This window comes from Anopheles stephensi, chromosome 2 (genome assembly GCF_013141755.1).
Source record: "Anopheles stephensi strain Indian chromosome 2, UCI_ANSTEP_V1.0, whole genome shotgun sequence".
In the NCBI taxonomy this organism is placed as follows: Eukaryota; Metazoa; Arthropoda; class Insecta; order Diptera; family Culicidae; genus Anopheles; species Anopheles stephensi.
The window spans coordinates 28,802,470-28,818,092 of record NC_050202.1 but is presented as its reverse complement, the minus strand read 5'-3'; the positions used below and the strand labels follow the sequence as shown (position 1 = coordinate 28,818,092).

Genomic DNA, 15,623 nt, shown 5'->3' with positions numbered 1-15,623 from the left:
AGGAACGCCTCTCTCTCGGTACACGCAGGACTCTACACCCCCTGCGAGGCCTTTTCGAGGTTAAAGTGGGCAACGAATAAAATAGTAATACACATGTATGTATATATATTAATTGCGAATAAGATTCATCCCATTTCCAGTCGAATTGAGACACAAACCACTGAACAGGACAACCCTTTTCATCCAATTCTTAGCCATACAGGAGGGGAGAAAGAGCTATGTCGTAAGCGCGCGCGGTAATGTTGCGTCGCTTTTAGGGAATTGTATTTTGCAACATTATGCTCCTATGGAACGCATGGAAACAAAGACGATTGTACGCGCTCCTAGTACAGTGGTTTTGTTGTGTCAAGCAAGTTCGCTCTTCGCACATTTTTGCCAGTGAGGTATAGTACACTGTTACAATTACGATTCCAATGCGCTCTTCTAAACGTTTCTCCCGTTGGAAATAATTCTCTCCTTCTCTCTCTCTCTGTCTCTCTCGCCTCTTTGTCTGCCACATACGCAAAACTTACATATGGTCGACTAGAGACTAGAGAAGTGATTCGTTTTCGTATTAGGTCAGTTTTTTTAAACCTAATCTCGTCCAAAAAATGTGCGCTGCCCCTCTTTGCCACGAATCGGATTGCATTGTCCAAGGACGAGCCTCTAAAATCATTCTCGATAGGGAACAGTCATTCTGGCAAGGAACATTTCTTGGCGGAATTTTGACACTACCTTGACTAGCGGAACTTAGCATCGACGCTTCTCTCCAAAACGTTTTGTAATGACATTGACCAGAGAACTGACTCGTGCGTCGCAGTTCGTTGACCCCGTTAGCTTCAGCTGCTCTTGATCGGCTTCGGGGTCGATGGGGACGACCGGACCGGACGGAGGGACGTGACATTAAAATAAGGGCATTGTGCTGTTCCACCCACCCACAACGCCCCTGAAGCATCCAATTGTGGGTGGTGCGCACGCATACAATCCCGAAGAAGTGGTGGGCGAAGGCGTTTGGGGAAGGAAAACACGCACCGCGAGTCGGAAAAGTCCCATCATGGGAAAGCTCGCACGCAAAACTCTACCGCACCGCACCTGCATGTGGTTACCGTGTGGGGGGTTCGGGAGCTGGCAGGTTGTTGCGGTAGGGACCGATCGACCACAACCAATCAGCTTGGGCATGGGCAGCCAGACAGAGGCTGTAGAGGATACGGTGTTTGACGCGACAGTTCCGGTGGAAATAGGGAAAAGAAAAGCATCGACATAGATAGAAGAAGCGTGTGGGGCGCGTGATCTTCCTCGCTGGCGCTGTCGAAGCCGTACGCATGAGAAGCATAACGCCTGGAAGTGCGTATTGAGACGGACAGTTTTGTGCGGTTTTATCGTATGCCGAGACTCGTCACAAGATGGCGGATAAATTGACTTTTCCTAACAATAATTTCCTAACACCACCTGGCTGTTAGTATTATCCCGTACGGTGTGTCATTCACATGACATGTCCACCACACTCGGTCAGCTACTCCATCGTGAAGAAAAAAAAAACATCGTCCAACCACACTATACCTTTGGAGCAACCATCTGTTCATATGCTCGGGACCATGCTAGGCGATTGTTTGCTTCGTTACACTGCACGTGCGGTGTCGTCATTTGATTATAGTATTTTCCGCCAAGTCGCTACCATCATCGGGAGATACATGCCCTCTCCGCTCCGATGCAACACAAAGTTGCTGGGCGCTCGTGTCCTGGATCCTCGGAGCACGGAAAGTTTGACGGACCGCTCGTTGCTACACTGCTCGGCCAAACAAGCAGCCAACTCTCGCAGTAGTCGTTCGGAAGCATTGGCGCACGGTAAAGCGGTGTGTTCGTCCGTAGACAACGCGGTACACTGGTTGTACTAGAGGCTAGTACTTCCAGTACACTGCCCCCACAAGGTGTAAAAGTAAGCGCAGCAACGAAATTACCATTTATATCCGGCTCGGGGGGGCAAAAAATAACGGTGCCACGAGCTCTAGCTGAAGAAGATCGAAACCATCGCTGATGGAGGCGCCTGGTGGTTGAGCGTGTGAGTGTACGTGCAAACGATGCGGATCTTACGCTCACACACCATCATACGTGCATGTACGTGCAGTGTTTAGTGTGAAGGAATCTGTTTCTAATCCGTTCCTCACCAAAGTCCTCATTTCTCAGTGTCCTTCGGGTATAGGGAGGAAGAAAAAAATTGAGTACGTATGGGCGCAGGCAGGACTGGTCCAAACTACGGAACGGTATCGGAATCGGGAGCCTCGGTGCAGTGTGCTTAAACCAAAGCATTCGTTTGTGACCCAGTGTGTGAAGTTATGAAATGATGTCTTAAAAATGTCCTCCCTTCTTTGCTGTCGGTGGGGGCCGTTTTTTTTTTTTTGCTTGCACGCGTCCGCATTTTCGTTGGCTTCGGCTCTCGGGGAACTGGCTCTCCTTCGCTCAACCGTACGTAGCGCAGCCTCGCTCGATGGAGCTGCCTCTCAGTGTGGCGGATTTTCACGTCGATCACGACACTCTCCATCCGACACGACACGCAACATAGATGTGCTACACAGGACAAGGATAAAGATTCTATTTTCCAACGGGAAAACGGTGCCCATATGATGTGAATATTGTGTGTGTGTGAGTGCTTTTTTGTGTGTTGCTTTCATTGTTGTTCGATGAGAAAGCAATGACATTTACGGCAGTCATAGTGAGTGTACAGTGGACAGTGTATGGCAGCAGGCTCGGTTGATGTGGCGAATAGTATGTTCTGTGTTTGAGGGTGGTTTTGATGATCAAACGTTAGTGTGTGTTAGCTGTTGATTCAAATCATATCCTACGGAGTGTTTGGGGAGGTCTAAGCATCTCCATTAGCTGCTCAAATTCGGGGTGCCAATCGTGCAGAGGACGGTATCGATTTCATTGGCTGCATCCTTGGCCAACAGTGTGAGAAAGTGTTGGCCAAAAGTGTCAAGCATTGCTACAAAACGATACACTCGTGAGGGTTGTTCTGTTTGTTCAACAAAGAAAAATGGCTCGGTGGAAGCACCATTCATGGATAGCAGCATGCACAGATGAAGTTCTCTCCAGGACTGTTTTTTTTCGTCTCCTTCCTCTTCTTTGCATTCCATGCGAACATGATGCATACTTGAGAAGCAGGCACGAGCCCATTCGCTTCGTGACATTGAATGTATAATTAAAATCAGTATCATATCGATTTTTCTCCTGAGCTGTCTCTGCTGTACTAGCACTATTGCAGCCCCGTTTTCTCGCAATTGATTGCGACATGCTGTCCGTTTAGTGGGAACACATAAAACTGCACCGAAAATCGCGTGCTTATCGCGTGTGGGAAATGGACAAGTTATTTAGCCGAGCGCGATTAGAAATCTTTCGTACGGCTTCGCTCGCCTGATCGTTTATCGGGGTGGTTCTCTTCGTTTTCTTTATTAATCCTATCCCAAAGTCACCAGGCTAACGGCACGGTCGTCGTCGTCGTCGTTGAGCATTAACCTTAAGATCGTTAACCTTATTGATGATCCATGATCCGGATGGCTCGATACTGGTGTCACCGATGACTGCGTGCTCTCCTCGCTTTTCTTTGCACAATGCTGGTGGAGACTCCTGGTGCGTTTTAAAAGCGTTTGTGAAATGCAATGGCCGATGGTCCAATTTCCAATCCACAACATTGGCCGCAGCAGGAGGACAGAAAACATTTCCCCAAGAAAGGATTATTATTTTCCTTTCGGTATGGAACACATGCCGAGCCGAGATGATATCCTTGATGATTTGGAGAAAATTTTGAATATTTTTCTTCTCCTCCCAGCATTGAAAGAGTCAATAAACGGGAGCGAGAGAGTGCGTAACAAAGAAATGCATAAAATTTGAGAGCGAGAGAGAGAGAGAGAGAAAGAGCGAGCGATGAGCCCTTTTTCTCATCCGGTGACATCCGCTCTCATTCTCACGCTCTCTGCCATTCATTTCACTTGACAGTTGTGACTTTTCTTGTGAGGCCGAAAATTTACCATCCGTCAGAGTGTTTGGTAGTTTGGCAAGCAATACGAGTGGGTTCCCCTGGCTGTACTTGGAGTTGGAAAAGCGATTTAACGCAGTTTTTTGCTAATCCCATTCTTTTCCGTACCGTTGTTGTAGGTGTGTTGTTGTTGAACCGGTGTTGCTGGAACGATTAAGACCTACAGCGACCGCTCAGCGTAAAGAAGGAGGAGCAGCGCCCGTGAGCGCTGGCGGGACGTGTGGCTGCGGCACAAAAAGGGTCGAATCAGGCTGGACAGGTGGTGTTGTGGTTGGAAGCAGTACTACCCCGCCGGAGCAGTAGCACCAGTAGCAGCAGCAGCAGCAGCAGCACCAGCGAGCAAATTCAGCTGATCCGCAACAAATCGGTACGTTTTGTCCGCTCGCGCTCGCGGTAAGCCAAGACCGACGAAAGGTGGCCGACCTCGACGGCCATGAGCTGGGTGGAAAAAGGATTATTTTTCTAGGATCGAGGTGGTGGGGGATGGTTTTTTCCCCACACGTTCGTGCCATAGCGAAAAGGTGGAAAAGTTTGGCATAAGATGGGTGAGAAAAAAAAGAGGAACGTAACAGTGCTGCCTGCTGTTGGTGGTCGTGTTTTCAGACGGGAGAGCTAGCGAGCGAGCGAGTGAGAATCCGGAGCGAGCGAGTGCCTGAGAGAAGAATTGAATGGCAGCTGTATCGAAATGTGCGTTTGCCTCCGTGCATGTGTAAGTGTGTGTGTGCGTGCGTGTGCGTGCTGGCGCACGAAGGTGACTGTCGCCGTGCAAGCGCTGCTGTATTGCAATGCGTTGAGCATTTGAAATGCTTTGCGTGAAGGAAAGAAAAAAGTGCGTAGACGAGAACGAAACGAGAACGCACGTACCGAGAGCGCGCGCGACAGAGAGAGAGAGAGAGAGAGCAGAAAGGGAGCGCGCTCGCGTGTGTGTGTATTCGGTTGTATGCGTGTCAGTTTCGGTGTAACGCAGATGATCGCGGTGTCGACGATTTGGCTGTGTGTGGGGCAAAAAAAAAGAAGCGAATCAAGCGAATTGGTTTTGTCGTCAGCCGTCATCTTGGCAGCAAAGCTAGCATGTTTGACAGTACGAAACTCGGCGCGGTAATTAGTTTGCAGCTCGTTCGGTGAAACTAGCAACTTTTCCAGTGCACGAATATTAACGGGAAGAAATATTTCGTACCGGGTGAGAATTGTGATTCAGGTGGGTGTTAAAAAAAGTGTAGCCAGTGAGCCCCGTTGCCACAAAGGCAAGATGTTTAGGCGCGGTGGAATAGAAACCCTTACGCGAAAAAGAAGACTGATTTAGCAAGTATTCTTTCTGCGGCAACATTCAAACACATCACCATCCCCTTCGGCATTCGATTCTTAGCAGTCTGGAAGAGGAATGCCTGCTATGTCCAAGTGTCACGCACACTGCGATGGAATGTTTGCCTTCGCATAAAAGGATGCTGCTGCTACGGCTGATCGGTTTGGTCTAATTTTGCAAACATACTCGAAGGGAAAGAAATCCATCCTCCTGTGCTTCTGCTTCCACACGTCGAACGGTGCCAAAAAGAAGGAGGAGAAAAACGTGCGTGTATTATAAGCGTGAAGTGTCACGCGTGTGGACTGGGCAAAAAAAAAGACACATCATCATAATCGAGACCGGACACGGGAGAATACCCGCGGCTGGCACTAACAAATGTGAGCGAAGCAAGCTTGAAATCTGGTTGGAACGATGCTCACTGCCCTCCTGTCGAATTTTCCCGAATTTTTCAAAACCCATCGGTGAATGTTAAAGAAGGGCACACAGCACAGTGGTTATGTGTATCGGAGGTCTACCCGTCAGGTGTGAAAAGTGTACGTGCTTGTTTGAATATGTGCCTGTTTGAACACAACACAGCAATAAGTGTGTGCGTACACGCTCATGTACACACCTGCATTTGGCATCTGTAGGCCCCCAACAAAACACTGGCGTATATGGATGTGGCTCAGCTAGCAGCCGTGCAGTTTTCGCAGGGGAATGGATCAAAGTTCGGGAATGATTTTAATCAAAGGCCTACCCCGCGGACTTCAAAAATGTTGTACAATTCTATTGGTATTTATGTACTCTTTTCTCCTTCTTTTCTTGGTTCTTGCTGAACGGTATGCCGTAACAACAACGTGCTGCTTGGATTGGATTGAATCATCATACATGCAAACTTTGGGTTTGGGTTTTTCGTGTGGAAATTCATCTCAATGCTGTCATTGACAACAACCTGAACGACGTCGCCAATATCAACCCCGGAATCGCTCTTACGTACGTTACTATGCTTGAGATATTATAGTTCGTTTCAATATTAATGTATCACCCAACTTGATGGACATTTTCAGGTGCGCAGTGCATAGTTAAGGCGGTCTCGGATAGAGAGTGAAGCACGCCCGTGGACAATTACTTTGAATGCTGCAAAACCACATCTTCACCAATGCGTGGCGTACAGCGTCCGGCAGATGACCAATAGCATCGGAGGTGGAATGTGTAGCGTTGCGCATTGAGGAGCAGTACGGCAGATGTAACCACGCTCAATACCGATTCGGAGCTGCTGCAGGAGACGAAGATACACGTGCGGGTGCTGGTGCGCGTTGCAGACCGTTGGATGCTGTAAGCCGGGCCGGGTGGACGGTATATGTTGGAGGAGGCCGGCGGAGGCGTAGGATCGGGAGGAATCGCTAGACGTCCCATAACACACCTACACACACACACACGAAATTACACTTACGCACAAGGCTAGTCAGGCCGGCAAATCTCACACGACAACGATCGGCGCCTGCACTCGAGGCTCCCAGCCCGACAAACCACTTCGAAGCCAGTAGTTGCTCTTGCGTGCGTGGCGAGCGGCTGCGAAGCGCAGAGGTGGTGTGGTAGTGCACTACCACAGCAGCAGTACCTTCCCGTGAGGGCTACTGCTAGTACACAGGGGCCTTATCCCTGTCACTTTTCTTGTTTTCCCGGTTCCAAAGCGGCATAGAAAATAAACTTTAATCTGACTCTCGGTTGGTTCGGTGGCACCTCGGAAATGTCCGACACTGGTAGTGGACACGACGGAGGCGCCCAAAAGGACTATTCACAGAAGATGGACGGCGGTGGCGGTGTGCTGGGTGGCGGCGGCAGCGGCGACTTCGATTCCGGCCAGCAAAGCCAACAGACCGAGCAGGAGCTGGCCACGAAGATGCTGCAGATCCAGTCGAAGCGCTTCTACCTGGACGTGAAGCAGAACCGGCGCGGCCGGTTCATCAAGGTGGCGGAAATCGGTGCGGACGGGCGGCGCAGCCAGATCTTTCTGGCGCTGTCGACCGCGGCCGAGTTCCGGGACCATCTGTCGACGTTCAGCGATTACTACGCGTCGCTCGGCCCACCGAACCCGGACAACGTGCCCGAGGACGGTAAGCTCAAGTCGGAGATGATGATCAAGGACAACCGGCGGTACTACCTGGACCTGAAGGAGAACGTACGGGGCCGGTTTCTGCGCGTGTCGCAGACGATTACGCGGGGCGGTCCGCGCTCGCAGATCGCGATCCCGGCCCAGGGCATGATCGAGTTCCGCGACGCACTGACCGACCTGCTCGAGGAGTTCGGCACGAACGACGGTGGCTACAAGGGCGAGCTGCCCGAGGGGCGCCATATGCGGGTCGATAACAAAAACTTCTACTTCGACATCGGCCAGAACAGCCGGGGAATATATATGCGCGTGTCGGAGGTTAAAAGCAACTTCCGCACCGCGATCACGGTGCCGGAAAAGTGCTGGCCACGGTTCCGCGACATCCTCAACGATTACTGTGACAAAATGAAGAAAACGTCCGAGTCAACTACTTCTTCAATCACTGCCGATAATACTTTACAAAAGCAAACATCAAATAATATGTAAAAAAAATTTGCGTTACGAGAGAAGAAAAACACACACACACACACATAATATAATACAAAAATGAAGAGAAAAAAAAACGCGATGGTGGTAAGCAGCGAAGGAGCGCGATGGTAGCAAGAGCATCCCAACTGGCGCAAAACACACACACAAAAGGCAGAATCCGCAACACAAAACCAGATTCAAACATAAAAGCCGTAGTGGAGAGAAGGTAAAAGAGAGAGAGAGAGAGTAATATAAAGCAAAACAAAACAAATAATAATAAAGATTATAATAATGATAAAGCGTAGATCAAATAGCGAGGAGAGCAGATCATGGAAAAAATGGATTAAAAATCGAACACAAACAAACGGAGAAGATAAATAATAAAACGAGGTTGGAAAAAAAAGCATCCAGTTGGGAATATTTAGAGGAGTGAGTGGAGTGCAGCAGTTGTGGTTCGGAGCAACTTCAGTTAAAATCTAGGACAAACGAATTGGTTGGTTTGTAGTTTGAAGCTAAATTGAAAAGGCAAAACAAAAACAAAATGGTGGTGGTTGGAGGTAGTTTTGTGTGGAAACGGCAGTTAATAGCAAACAAGTGCAAAGGAAGCGCATATTAAAGCAAGCAAGCAAGTCGGAAGTAACTCATGTGTGTGTGTGTGTAGTTGGAAAATGGTCGATCGAACACGTGGCACGCACGATGGCGGCGAGTATCGGATCTGGAGGATGTGGTTGGCCCGGTTGGAAGACAATTATCCTTCCCTCCCATTACCGGTTTTGCGTTGTTCTTAGGCTTTTCGTTGTGTAAGGTTGTTTACTTTTTGCCGTCTGTTACATTGTTTAGTTTGTTTTTTTTTCTTTGTTTGTTTTAATTTACTTACTTCTCATGCTGTGCTTCTCGCGCAACAACACCATACGAGAGGTGCAGATAGGCTATATTGTGCTGGGAAGGAGTGCTATATAACAAAAAAAAAAATCCGCGCCTTTCTACAAGCGAATGGGCGCGTGACAAGACGTGTCATGTGAAATCGTTTCCAACAATTCCCTGATGCTGATGCCCATCTGGCCAAGGCCCGTCAAGAAGACGGCTCATCGCTCACAGTCTAACGGTAGCGATTCGTTGAGAGGCTGCTGTTCAGTTGTGTGTAAAGAAGCAACGTAAAGCGCTAAAACGTTTAAACGATCGATACATTAGCGTACGAAGCAAAGTACGAACCATTTTAAAACCCCGCGCACAGTCCCCGCGAGCTCCCGTAAACGGGTGGGGCTGGCAAAGCGAGAAAAGCAATGACAAACACATAATTCAGGGCTCGCCAAAATGTTGGGCGAAGAATGGAGCGGGGGGTGGGGGGGGGGTGAAGAAAACGGGAAACAACCCCCCCCCCCCCCGGTCCTACCACACCGCGGATACGATCGCGCGAAAATTAAAGAGACTAATCAAGAAAAAGGGTCAGATAAAATCTGACCATATATGGATACGTTGACAGCGAAAAAGTGGAAAGAAAACTATTCAAACAAACAAACAAACAAAAAGAAAGGTTAAAATAAATTGTTGTGTACTGCTAGTTTACGTTGTACTTGTTCGTTTGTGCGTTATTGGAGCATACTCGTGCGAAGTGAAGCCAAAGATACCACACAGAGAGAGTGTAGAAGAGCAATTTAAAGCAAAGGTAATGTGCCATGTGTCAGGTGCATTTGCGCCCTCGTGGAAAACACTTCAAACAGGCCGCGGCAAGGATTCGCAGTTTTTTTCGCTTCGACTTCAAACTACAAATCATTAATTTTTTGGCTTTTTTCCCCCGTTGAATCTTGTTTAAATACGGTTGTGTTAGAAACATTACAAAAGTGCGGTGTAAATCTCTTACTGGTAGTGGCGGTGGCATGCCCCTAGTGTATAATACAATCAGCATCTGAGCTTGACCATCAGATGGAAACGGAAGCGTGTGGTTGATTGAAACAAGAAGCAAAGGAAAACGTGAAAAACGGAAATTATAACGAAGTCAATATACATATATATTACTGTTAAATGTTATAAGAAGATAGAAAACAAGGTGACAAAAGGAAAAAAAAGGAAAACTAACATCGCCAAGCACAAAACATGGTGCGTTTGGGATGTGAAAGAGCAGTTTAAAATGATTCAAACCAATTCAACTTGAAATATTTTCCTTTAAATAGAAGCATGCAAATCATAACAACTGATGAGCGAAGTAAGGATGGCAGCTGAAAAAAAGAATTGAACTTAACTAGCGAAGCATACAAATGAGCGTGCTGCTCCTAATTTTTCGTAAAGTTTCTTCTTCTTGTTATAGTTTTGTGGTGTTGATTTTTTGTTTTTTGTTTTTAAGAAAATATTTTAAACTTACACAAACGATGTACACTGTTTTTCTCCTTAATTAGCTACCCCCCCCCCCACTCAAGTACGTAACGAACGGAAGTACAAACTATCGTTAAAATAAGTGTTATTGGGGCATCACTATGTTGTACTGAGCGCGGCCCGTTTGAGTTGTCCATACTTTGCTGCACTGCTTAGGGTCTTAATCTGTCGATTGTTATTGCTGGAAAAATGCTTAAAAAACGTCCCGGATCGAAGAGAAGCAAATTAAAAACACATTATAACACACTCGATGGAATATATTTACGGAGAAGGTGGTGAACGATGGAACAAACGGTGGTTCTAAGTAACCGACTACCAAACAACCAAAACGAAATGGCAATATGAAGCGGACGCCGACCAGAACGAACGTACACACAAGAGAGAGAGAGAGGGAAACAAAAACAAACACGGATAACAAGTTAAGCAACTACTCTTGGTAACTACCAAAATACCAACCAAACCTATCTACTATTATGAAAGATTGTGAAATTTTAAATTCTGTTGTTTCCTTTCAAGTCTATTGTAGCGAATAAATAAAGCAAAGCAACAAACGAAAGAGAGAGAGAGAGAGAGAGAGAGAGAGAGAGAACAAAACTATAACGAGGCGGGTGTGGTGATGTACGATGAAGATCAACCACGTGTGCGAACCGGGTACCGAAAACCAATGCAACAGTACATATAGAAGCTGTTGAGTAGAGCAAAAGCAAGGAGAAAAAGAGAAGAAAATACACAAAACAAAATGTTTAAAACAGAAAAAGAGAAAAAAAAGAAGAGAAGAACTAATGTTAAGATTAAGTAATACCATAGGTATCGATTTAAGGCATATGATGCGCAAAAACAAAACAAAAAAAAAAACAAAACAAAACAAAAGGAAATGGAAAAGAAATAGATGATCAATCCGCGAGAGCACACGCTAATTTACCAGAACCCGCATTTCACCAGCATTTCGCCAGCGCCATTCTTTACGTTACGAGCGTTTTTTAACAACCAACCAACCGCGCGCGCCTTTACGAACACCCCCCTCCCCCCCCCCCACCCACTTAGAGCACCTTAGAACGAACGAAATCAAACCAGCAGTTCACCCATATTGAAGGAAAGCAGCCTCCCAATAATAATAATAATAATAATAGCAATACTAATCGCAATAGTTTGTTTCCCGATCGATGCAGAAGCCTCCCTGCACTCAGAAGAAAAAGCGAATGCAACAATAGTAACCGGTTTTTCTCGAATTTATATACGAAACTACCCACTATCGCATGTAGTGCGATTTTTAAGCGATCACGAATAAAATGTATCTCGGAAAACGGGCCCGGGGGTTCCGGCGTGGCACGTCGATCGATGTACGTGGCATTGTAGAAAAAAAAACGAAGAAAATTCGATGGAAAATTCCACCCCCCCAAGCCCCCCTTAGCACATGATCAGCACTCACCCACAAAAGCGGCACCTGACGGTCACAGGCACTCGTGTACAAGTTTTCGATGGTATGGCTCGATGTGCGTGTGTGTGTGTGTTTGTGTCTTTGTAAGGTTCGTTTTTTTATTAAATTTTTCGGATATCTCCTATCATATATGGCCAACGATCCGTACGGGAAATGGAACGTACCCCAATTCAAAATGGCCATTCAAAATGGCGCATGTTTTTTTTAGACCAAGTGAGCGAAACGCAAACAAGAAATCCCCCCCTGGAAATTCGAATTTTATTTACACACAAAACCTTCGAAATGTGATCAAACAAAGAAAAAAAAACCCTCCGGGGGTGCAGCAGCTTTACGGAAGTAAAGCTAAATACAATTTTCAGTTTGGAGAGGAACACGAAACACACGAAACGAAGCAATGGCAACGTACAATTTCAAAATCTTCACTCGACGCGTTCGATCTGTTCGATCCGTTGTTGTTATCGGAATCTGATTCCCGGGTGTGGACCGGAACCGGTTCAAATAAGAAGCTCCCCACTCCCGCAGAACCCTAGTACACCTAGAGCATATGACATTTCCGTTCCGTGTTTTTCGTTCCGTGTTGTGTAACAGCCGGACCGAAACCCGCGGGTGAGGGGAAAAGCGACGAGTTTCCCAGAAACTCTGCATCCTACGTAGTAGCTTTAATTAATGTGAGAAAAAGAATATATTATTATTATTATTATTATTATTACTTGTACTGTAATACAAGTGCATGGTCATGGTAGACAGTAGTGAGTAACGAATGGAACAGCGAAACACAAACCGTGATCAGGTCCTCTGTGGTGAAGCAGCTATAGACACTAGAGACCATACAACGTGACTTTTGAGGGCAAAACCCCGCATTTCGGAGATCAAATCTCCCCTCACGCTCGATTACGCGAATCAGTGGTCAGGATGATTGCCATAACAGAAATGTGGAAGGCACAAAATGGGGGCAAGAGCATTCAGCGCCGATGGGTTACCGGCAGTCTAGCGCGTGGTCATATCGATTGGGAATCGCCATCTAGAAAAAAAAGAGGGCAAAATGCTGTTAGTTTATACGTAAAGCTAGAGAACGACCAAGAAAAAAAAACAAGACCATTAAATGGTGGCTCCACCGCAATCGCTCTCCCGAACAAGATGCAGAGCAGAACCTTACCTGTAAGGTGCAACAAGGTGCAAGGTTTAAAAAGCAAAGAAAAAGGAAGCAGAATGAAATAGAGGAGAAAACAACACTGTATAACCAACAGCAAAGAACGGAGAAAACTGGATATGACAAGTAAAGTTGAACAATTACATGTAGCAAGAGCGATCGTCTCGCAAACCTTTAGCAATGTAAAACTGGGTGTTGGTTCATGCGCGTAGTACAGATTTTTCCGAACGAATGAAATTCACCATTAACAAGCAAGCAAAACTCTTGTTATCTTACACGTTAGCTCACATTTTGCTATATGTTTTACAGGGGTTTTCATTTGATAAAGCAATATCATTCACTTTTATTGTAGGCTGTAGCTTAGATGAAATGACAAACAAAGCAATTTGATATGGCAACGGCCTCAGATGATATGGTTATAGTAACCGTTGATATTGTACGCGTCCTTTCAATGCCACGGGTAAGTGCGTGGAATATCAACGGCTACTATGACCATATCATCTGAGGACATCGCAATACAAGGTATTTGATTTTCTTACCATCTGAGGTCGTTGCCATATTAACTAGCTCTGTTTGCCATTCCATCTAAGAAGCCTGTCAAAGAAATGAATGATATTGCCTTGTCAACTGAAAAACCCCTGTATTGTTTTTTGTTCTTTCTGTTCCAAAACTCACTTTTTTATCTTTTAAACCACTTGTAACATGATGTTTTTATGTTTCTTTTTTTTTAATTTTATTTTTACATTCACTTACTTCTTCTACATCACACCTCCCCCAGGGGTTAACGAAAAAAAAAACCACACACACATAGAACACACTCTCAATCATATAGGAAGGCAATAGCAGTTTAAACGTATGCGAATTAAAGAAAAAAGAACGAAAACGGTCGTTATATACTACTCAAACGAAATAATAGTGCTACGAACAGACACATCAACGCGGAGACGGAAAAACTGGATTAATAAAAGAGAACCACACCGTGGAAGAAGATGCAAAAGGCAAGAATTAATTAATTATTATTAGATGTGCAGAAGTAAAAATGGAAGAGAAAGAAATAGGAGAAGAAAACTATAACAAACACAGTCACCTCCCGAGTATGTGTGTGATTTGGGTGAAAGAACAACAGATACAAAACAATTATAAAGCAACAAAAACACAACCAGAAAGAAACAAAACAACAAACAAAATAGAGGAAAAACAAAACAATTTAAATGGGAAAAGAAAGTATATTTTTAGATGATGAAGAGATGACGATGACGGAGTTCCTTTCGTTTTGGGTTCCATTGTTTTTGCTGCAATGAGCCGTCACTTTACCATTATGCATTCAGAGCCACCATTCTTTGATAGATCAGTAATTTAAAGCGAGTAGCAGGTAACGGGCCGGTACGTGTGTGCGGCGTCCATCAGGTCCAACGGTCAGGTTTTGGCATTGCAACGTAGAACTACTACCAAACGCAGCGCCGATCGTGGTGGTGGTTTCGATAGAATTGAGATGATTTCTTTCGGTAGCGGCTTTACACTCCAAAATTGTAATCAAAATGGTTTACATTTTAGGTTCAGGTTCAGGTTTAGGTATAGGTTCTAGATTCTCTAGTGCTTACCTATGTGTTTCATAGTTTGCTTATGGTTTATTTAACAACCAAAACACCTAGCCACGGATGCCGCGTATTTTAAATGAGAGCATGCTTCATGATGGAAAAAGGTCACCGGAGCGAGGTTCAGCAAGAGTTGAAGTTAAACTTAATTAAATGAATATTTTTCTAGCAATCAACAACTAGCAAAGCAAATGAACCACCAGAGCAAGTACGAATCGTGTGAAAAAGACCGGCGAATGAAAGCAACTCCAAGTGCAACAGAACAAGCAAACAAAAGTGGATAAATGTGTAAAACAACGTTGGGAAACGGTATTGCAAATAACAATAACTGAAACAGAGAACCGGTGTCAGGAATGGGGAAAAATCGAACAAAGCCCCGTAAGGATAACAACAATATAAGGACGATGAAAAGAGGTAGAAAGAAAGAGAGTGAGAGAGAGAGAGAGAGTGAGAGAGAGAGAAAGTTACGGCGTGCATTGGCCACGAACAAAATCCGCGTGGCACTATGTACTGCACCAGAGCGGGACAAGAAATGTTACAGAAGAACAAGAAACTGCACTGCTGAGTTGTAACGGAACGGGAAGGAATAAAAGAGTCGACAGCTTCAAGGTGTTTTGATTATTTGATTCAGGTGTTACAATGTTAGTAGGAAATATACTAATAAATGTGATTACAAACCAATAAAAATGGAACAAAAAAATAAAAACCAACCAACAAACGAAAACCAACCAATCAACAAAAGTTGCGCGTTATCAACTAAATATGGGTGTGTCGCGGTTTTTTGCTTCTTTTTTGTGGATACAGGGGATTGTTTAATAACTGAGGACACCGTTTTTGTAACAAATAATTATAGATCGACCCGGAGTCGCGTTCGTTCCTATAGGAATCGAGTTCGACCCGAAGGTTCAACGAGTTCGGGTCGATCCGTGGGGGTAAAGAGTTCGAGTAGACCCTCGGGTTAATCCGAAATTGCTGCACCCCCAGGACGAACCGAACTCGTTGGAACTAAGAACCCGACCCGAACGATTCCGGGTCGCTTACGGATGAGACCGACCCGGTAGGTACGGGTCGATCCGCCCATCACTACTAATAATACTAAGCGTTGGGATATGATGGCTGTCGTGTTCGTGTTAGCAAATGATGGTGCTACTTACTATTCCACAGAGCTCCAAGATTTGACATTGAGAAAAGAAGGTCA

At 45.5% G+C, this 15,623-nt stretch overlaps 1 protein-coding gene across 11 annotated transcripts; it reads left to right on the top strand.

The window, feature by feature from the left end:
* The first annotated feature begins 1,794 nt into the window (after positions 1-1,794).
* Positions 1,795-13,832, top strand: LOC118506077 (transcriptional activator protein Pur-alpha-like). Of its 11 annotated transcripts, none has more exons than XM_036042748.1 (3): positions 1,795-1,915; positions 4,129-4,376; positions 6,367-13,832. In XM_036042748.1, exon 3 carries the CDS (start codon positions 7,042-7,044, stop codon positions 7,888-7,890), a length of 849 nt encoding a protein of 282 aa, XP_035898641.1. In that variant the 5' UTR covers positions 1,795-1,915; positions 4,129-4,376; positions 6,367-7,041; the 3' UTR covers positions 7,891-13,832. The 11 variants fall into 11 exon arrangements, with proteins under 11 accessions (XP_035898641.1, XP_035898643.1, XP_035898639.1 ...); XM_036042750.1 differs by lacking the exon at positions 1,795-1,915 and adding an exon at positions 2,519-2,742; XM_036042746.1 differs by lacking the exon at positions 1,795-1,915 and adding an exon at positions 3,934-4,040.
* The last annotated feature ends 1,791 nt before the right edge of the window (positions 13,833-15,623 follow it).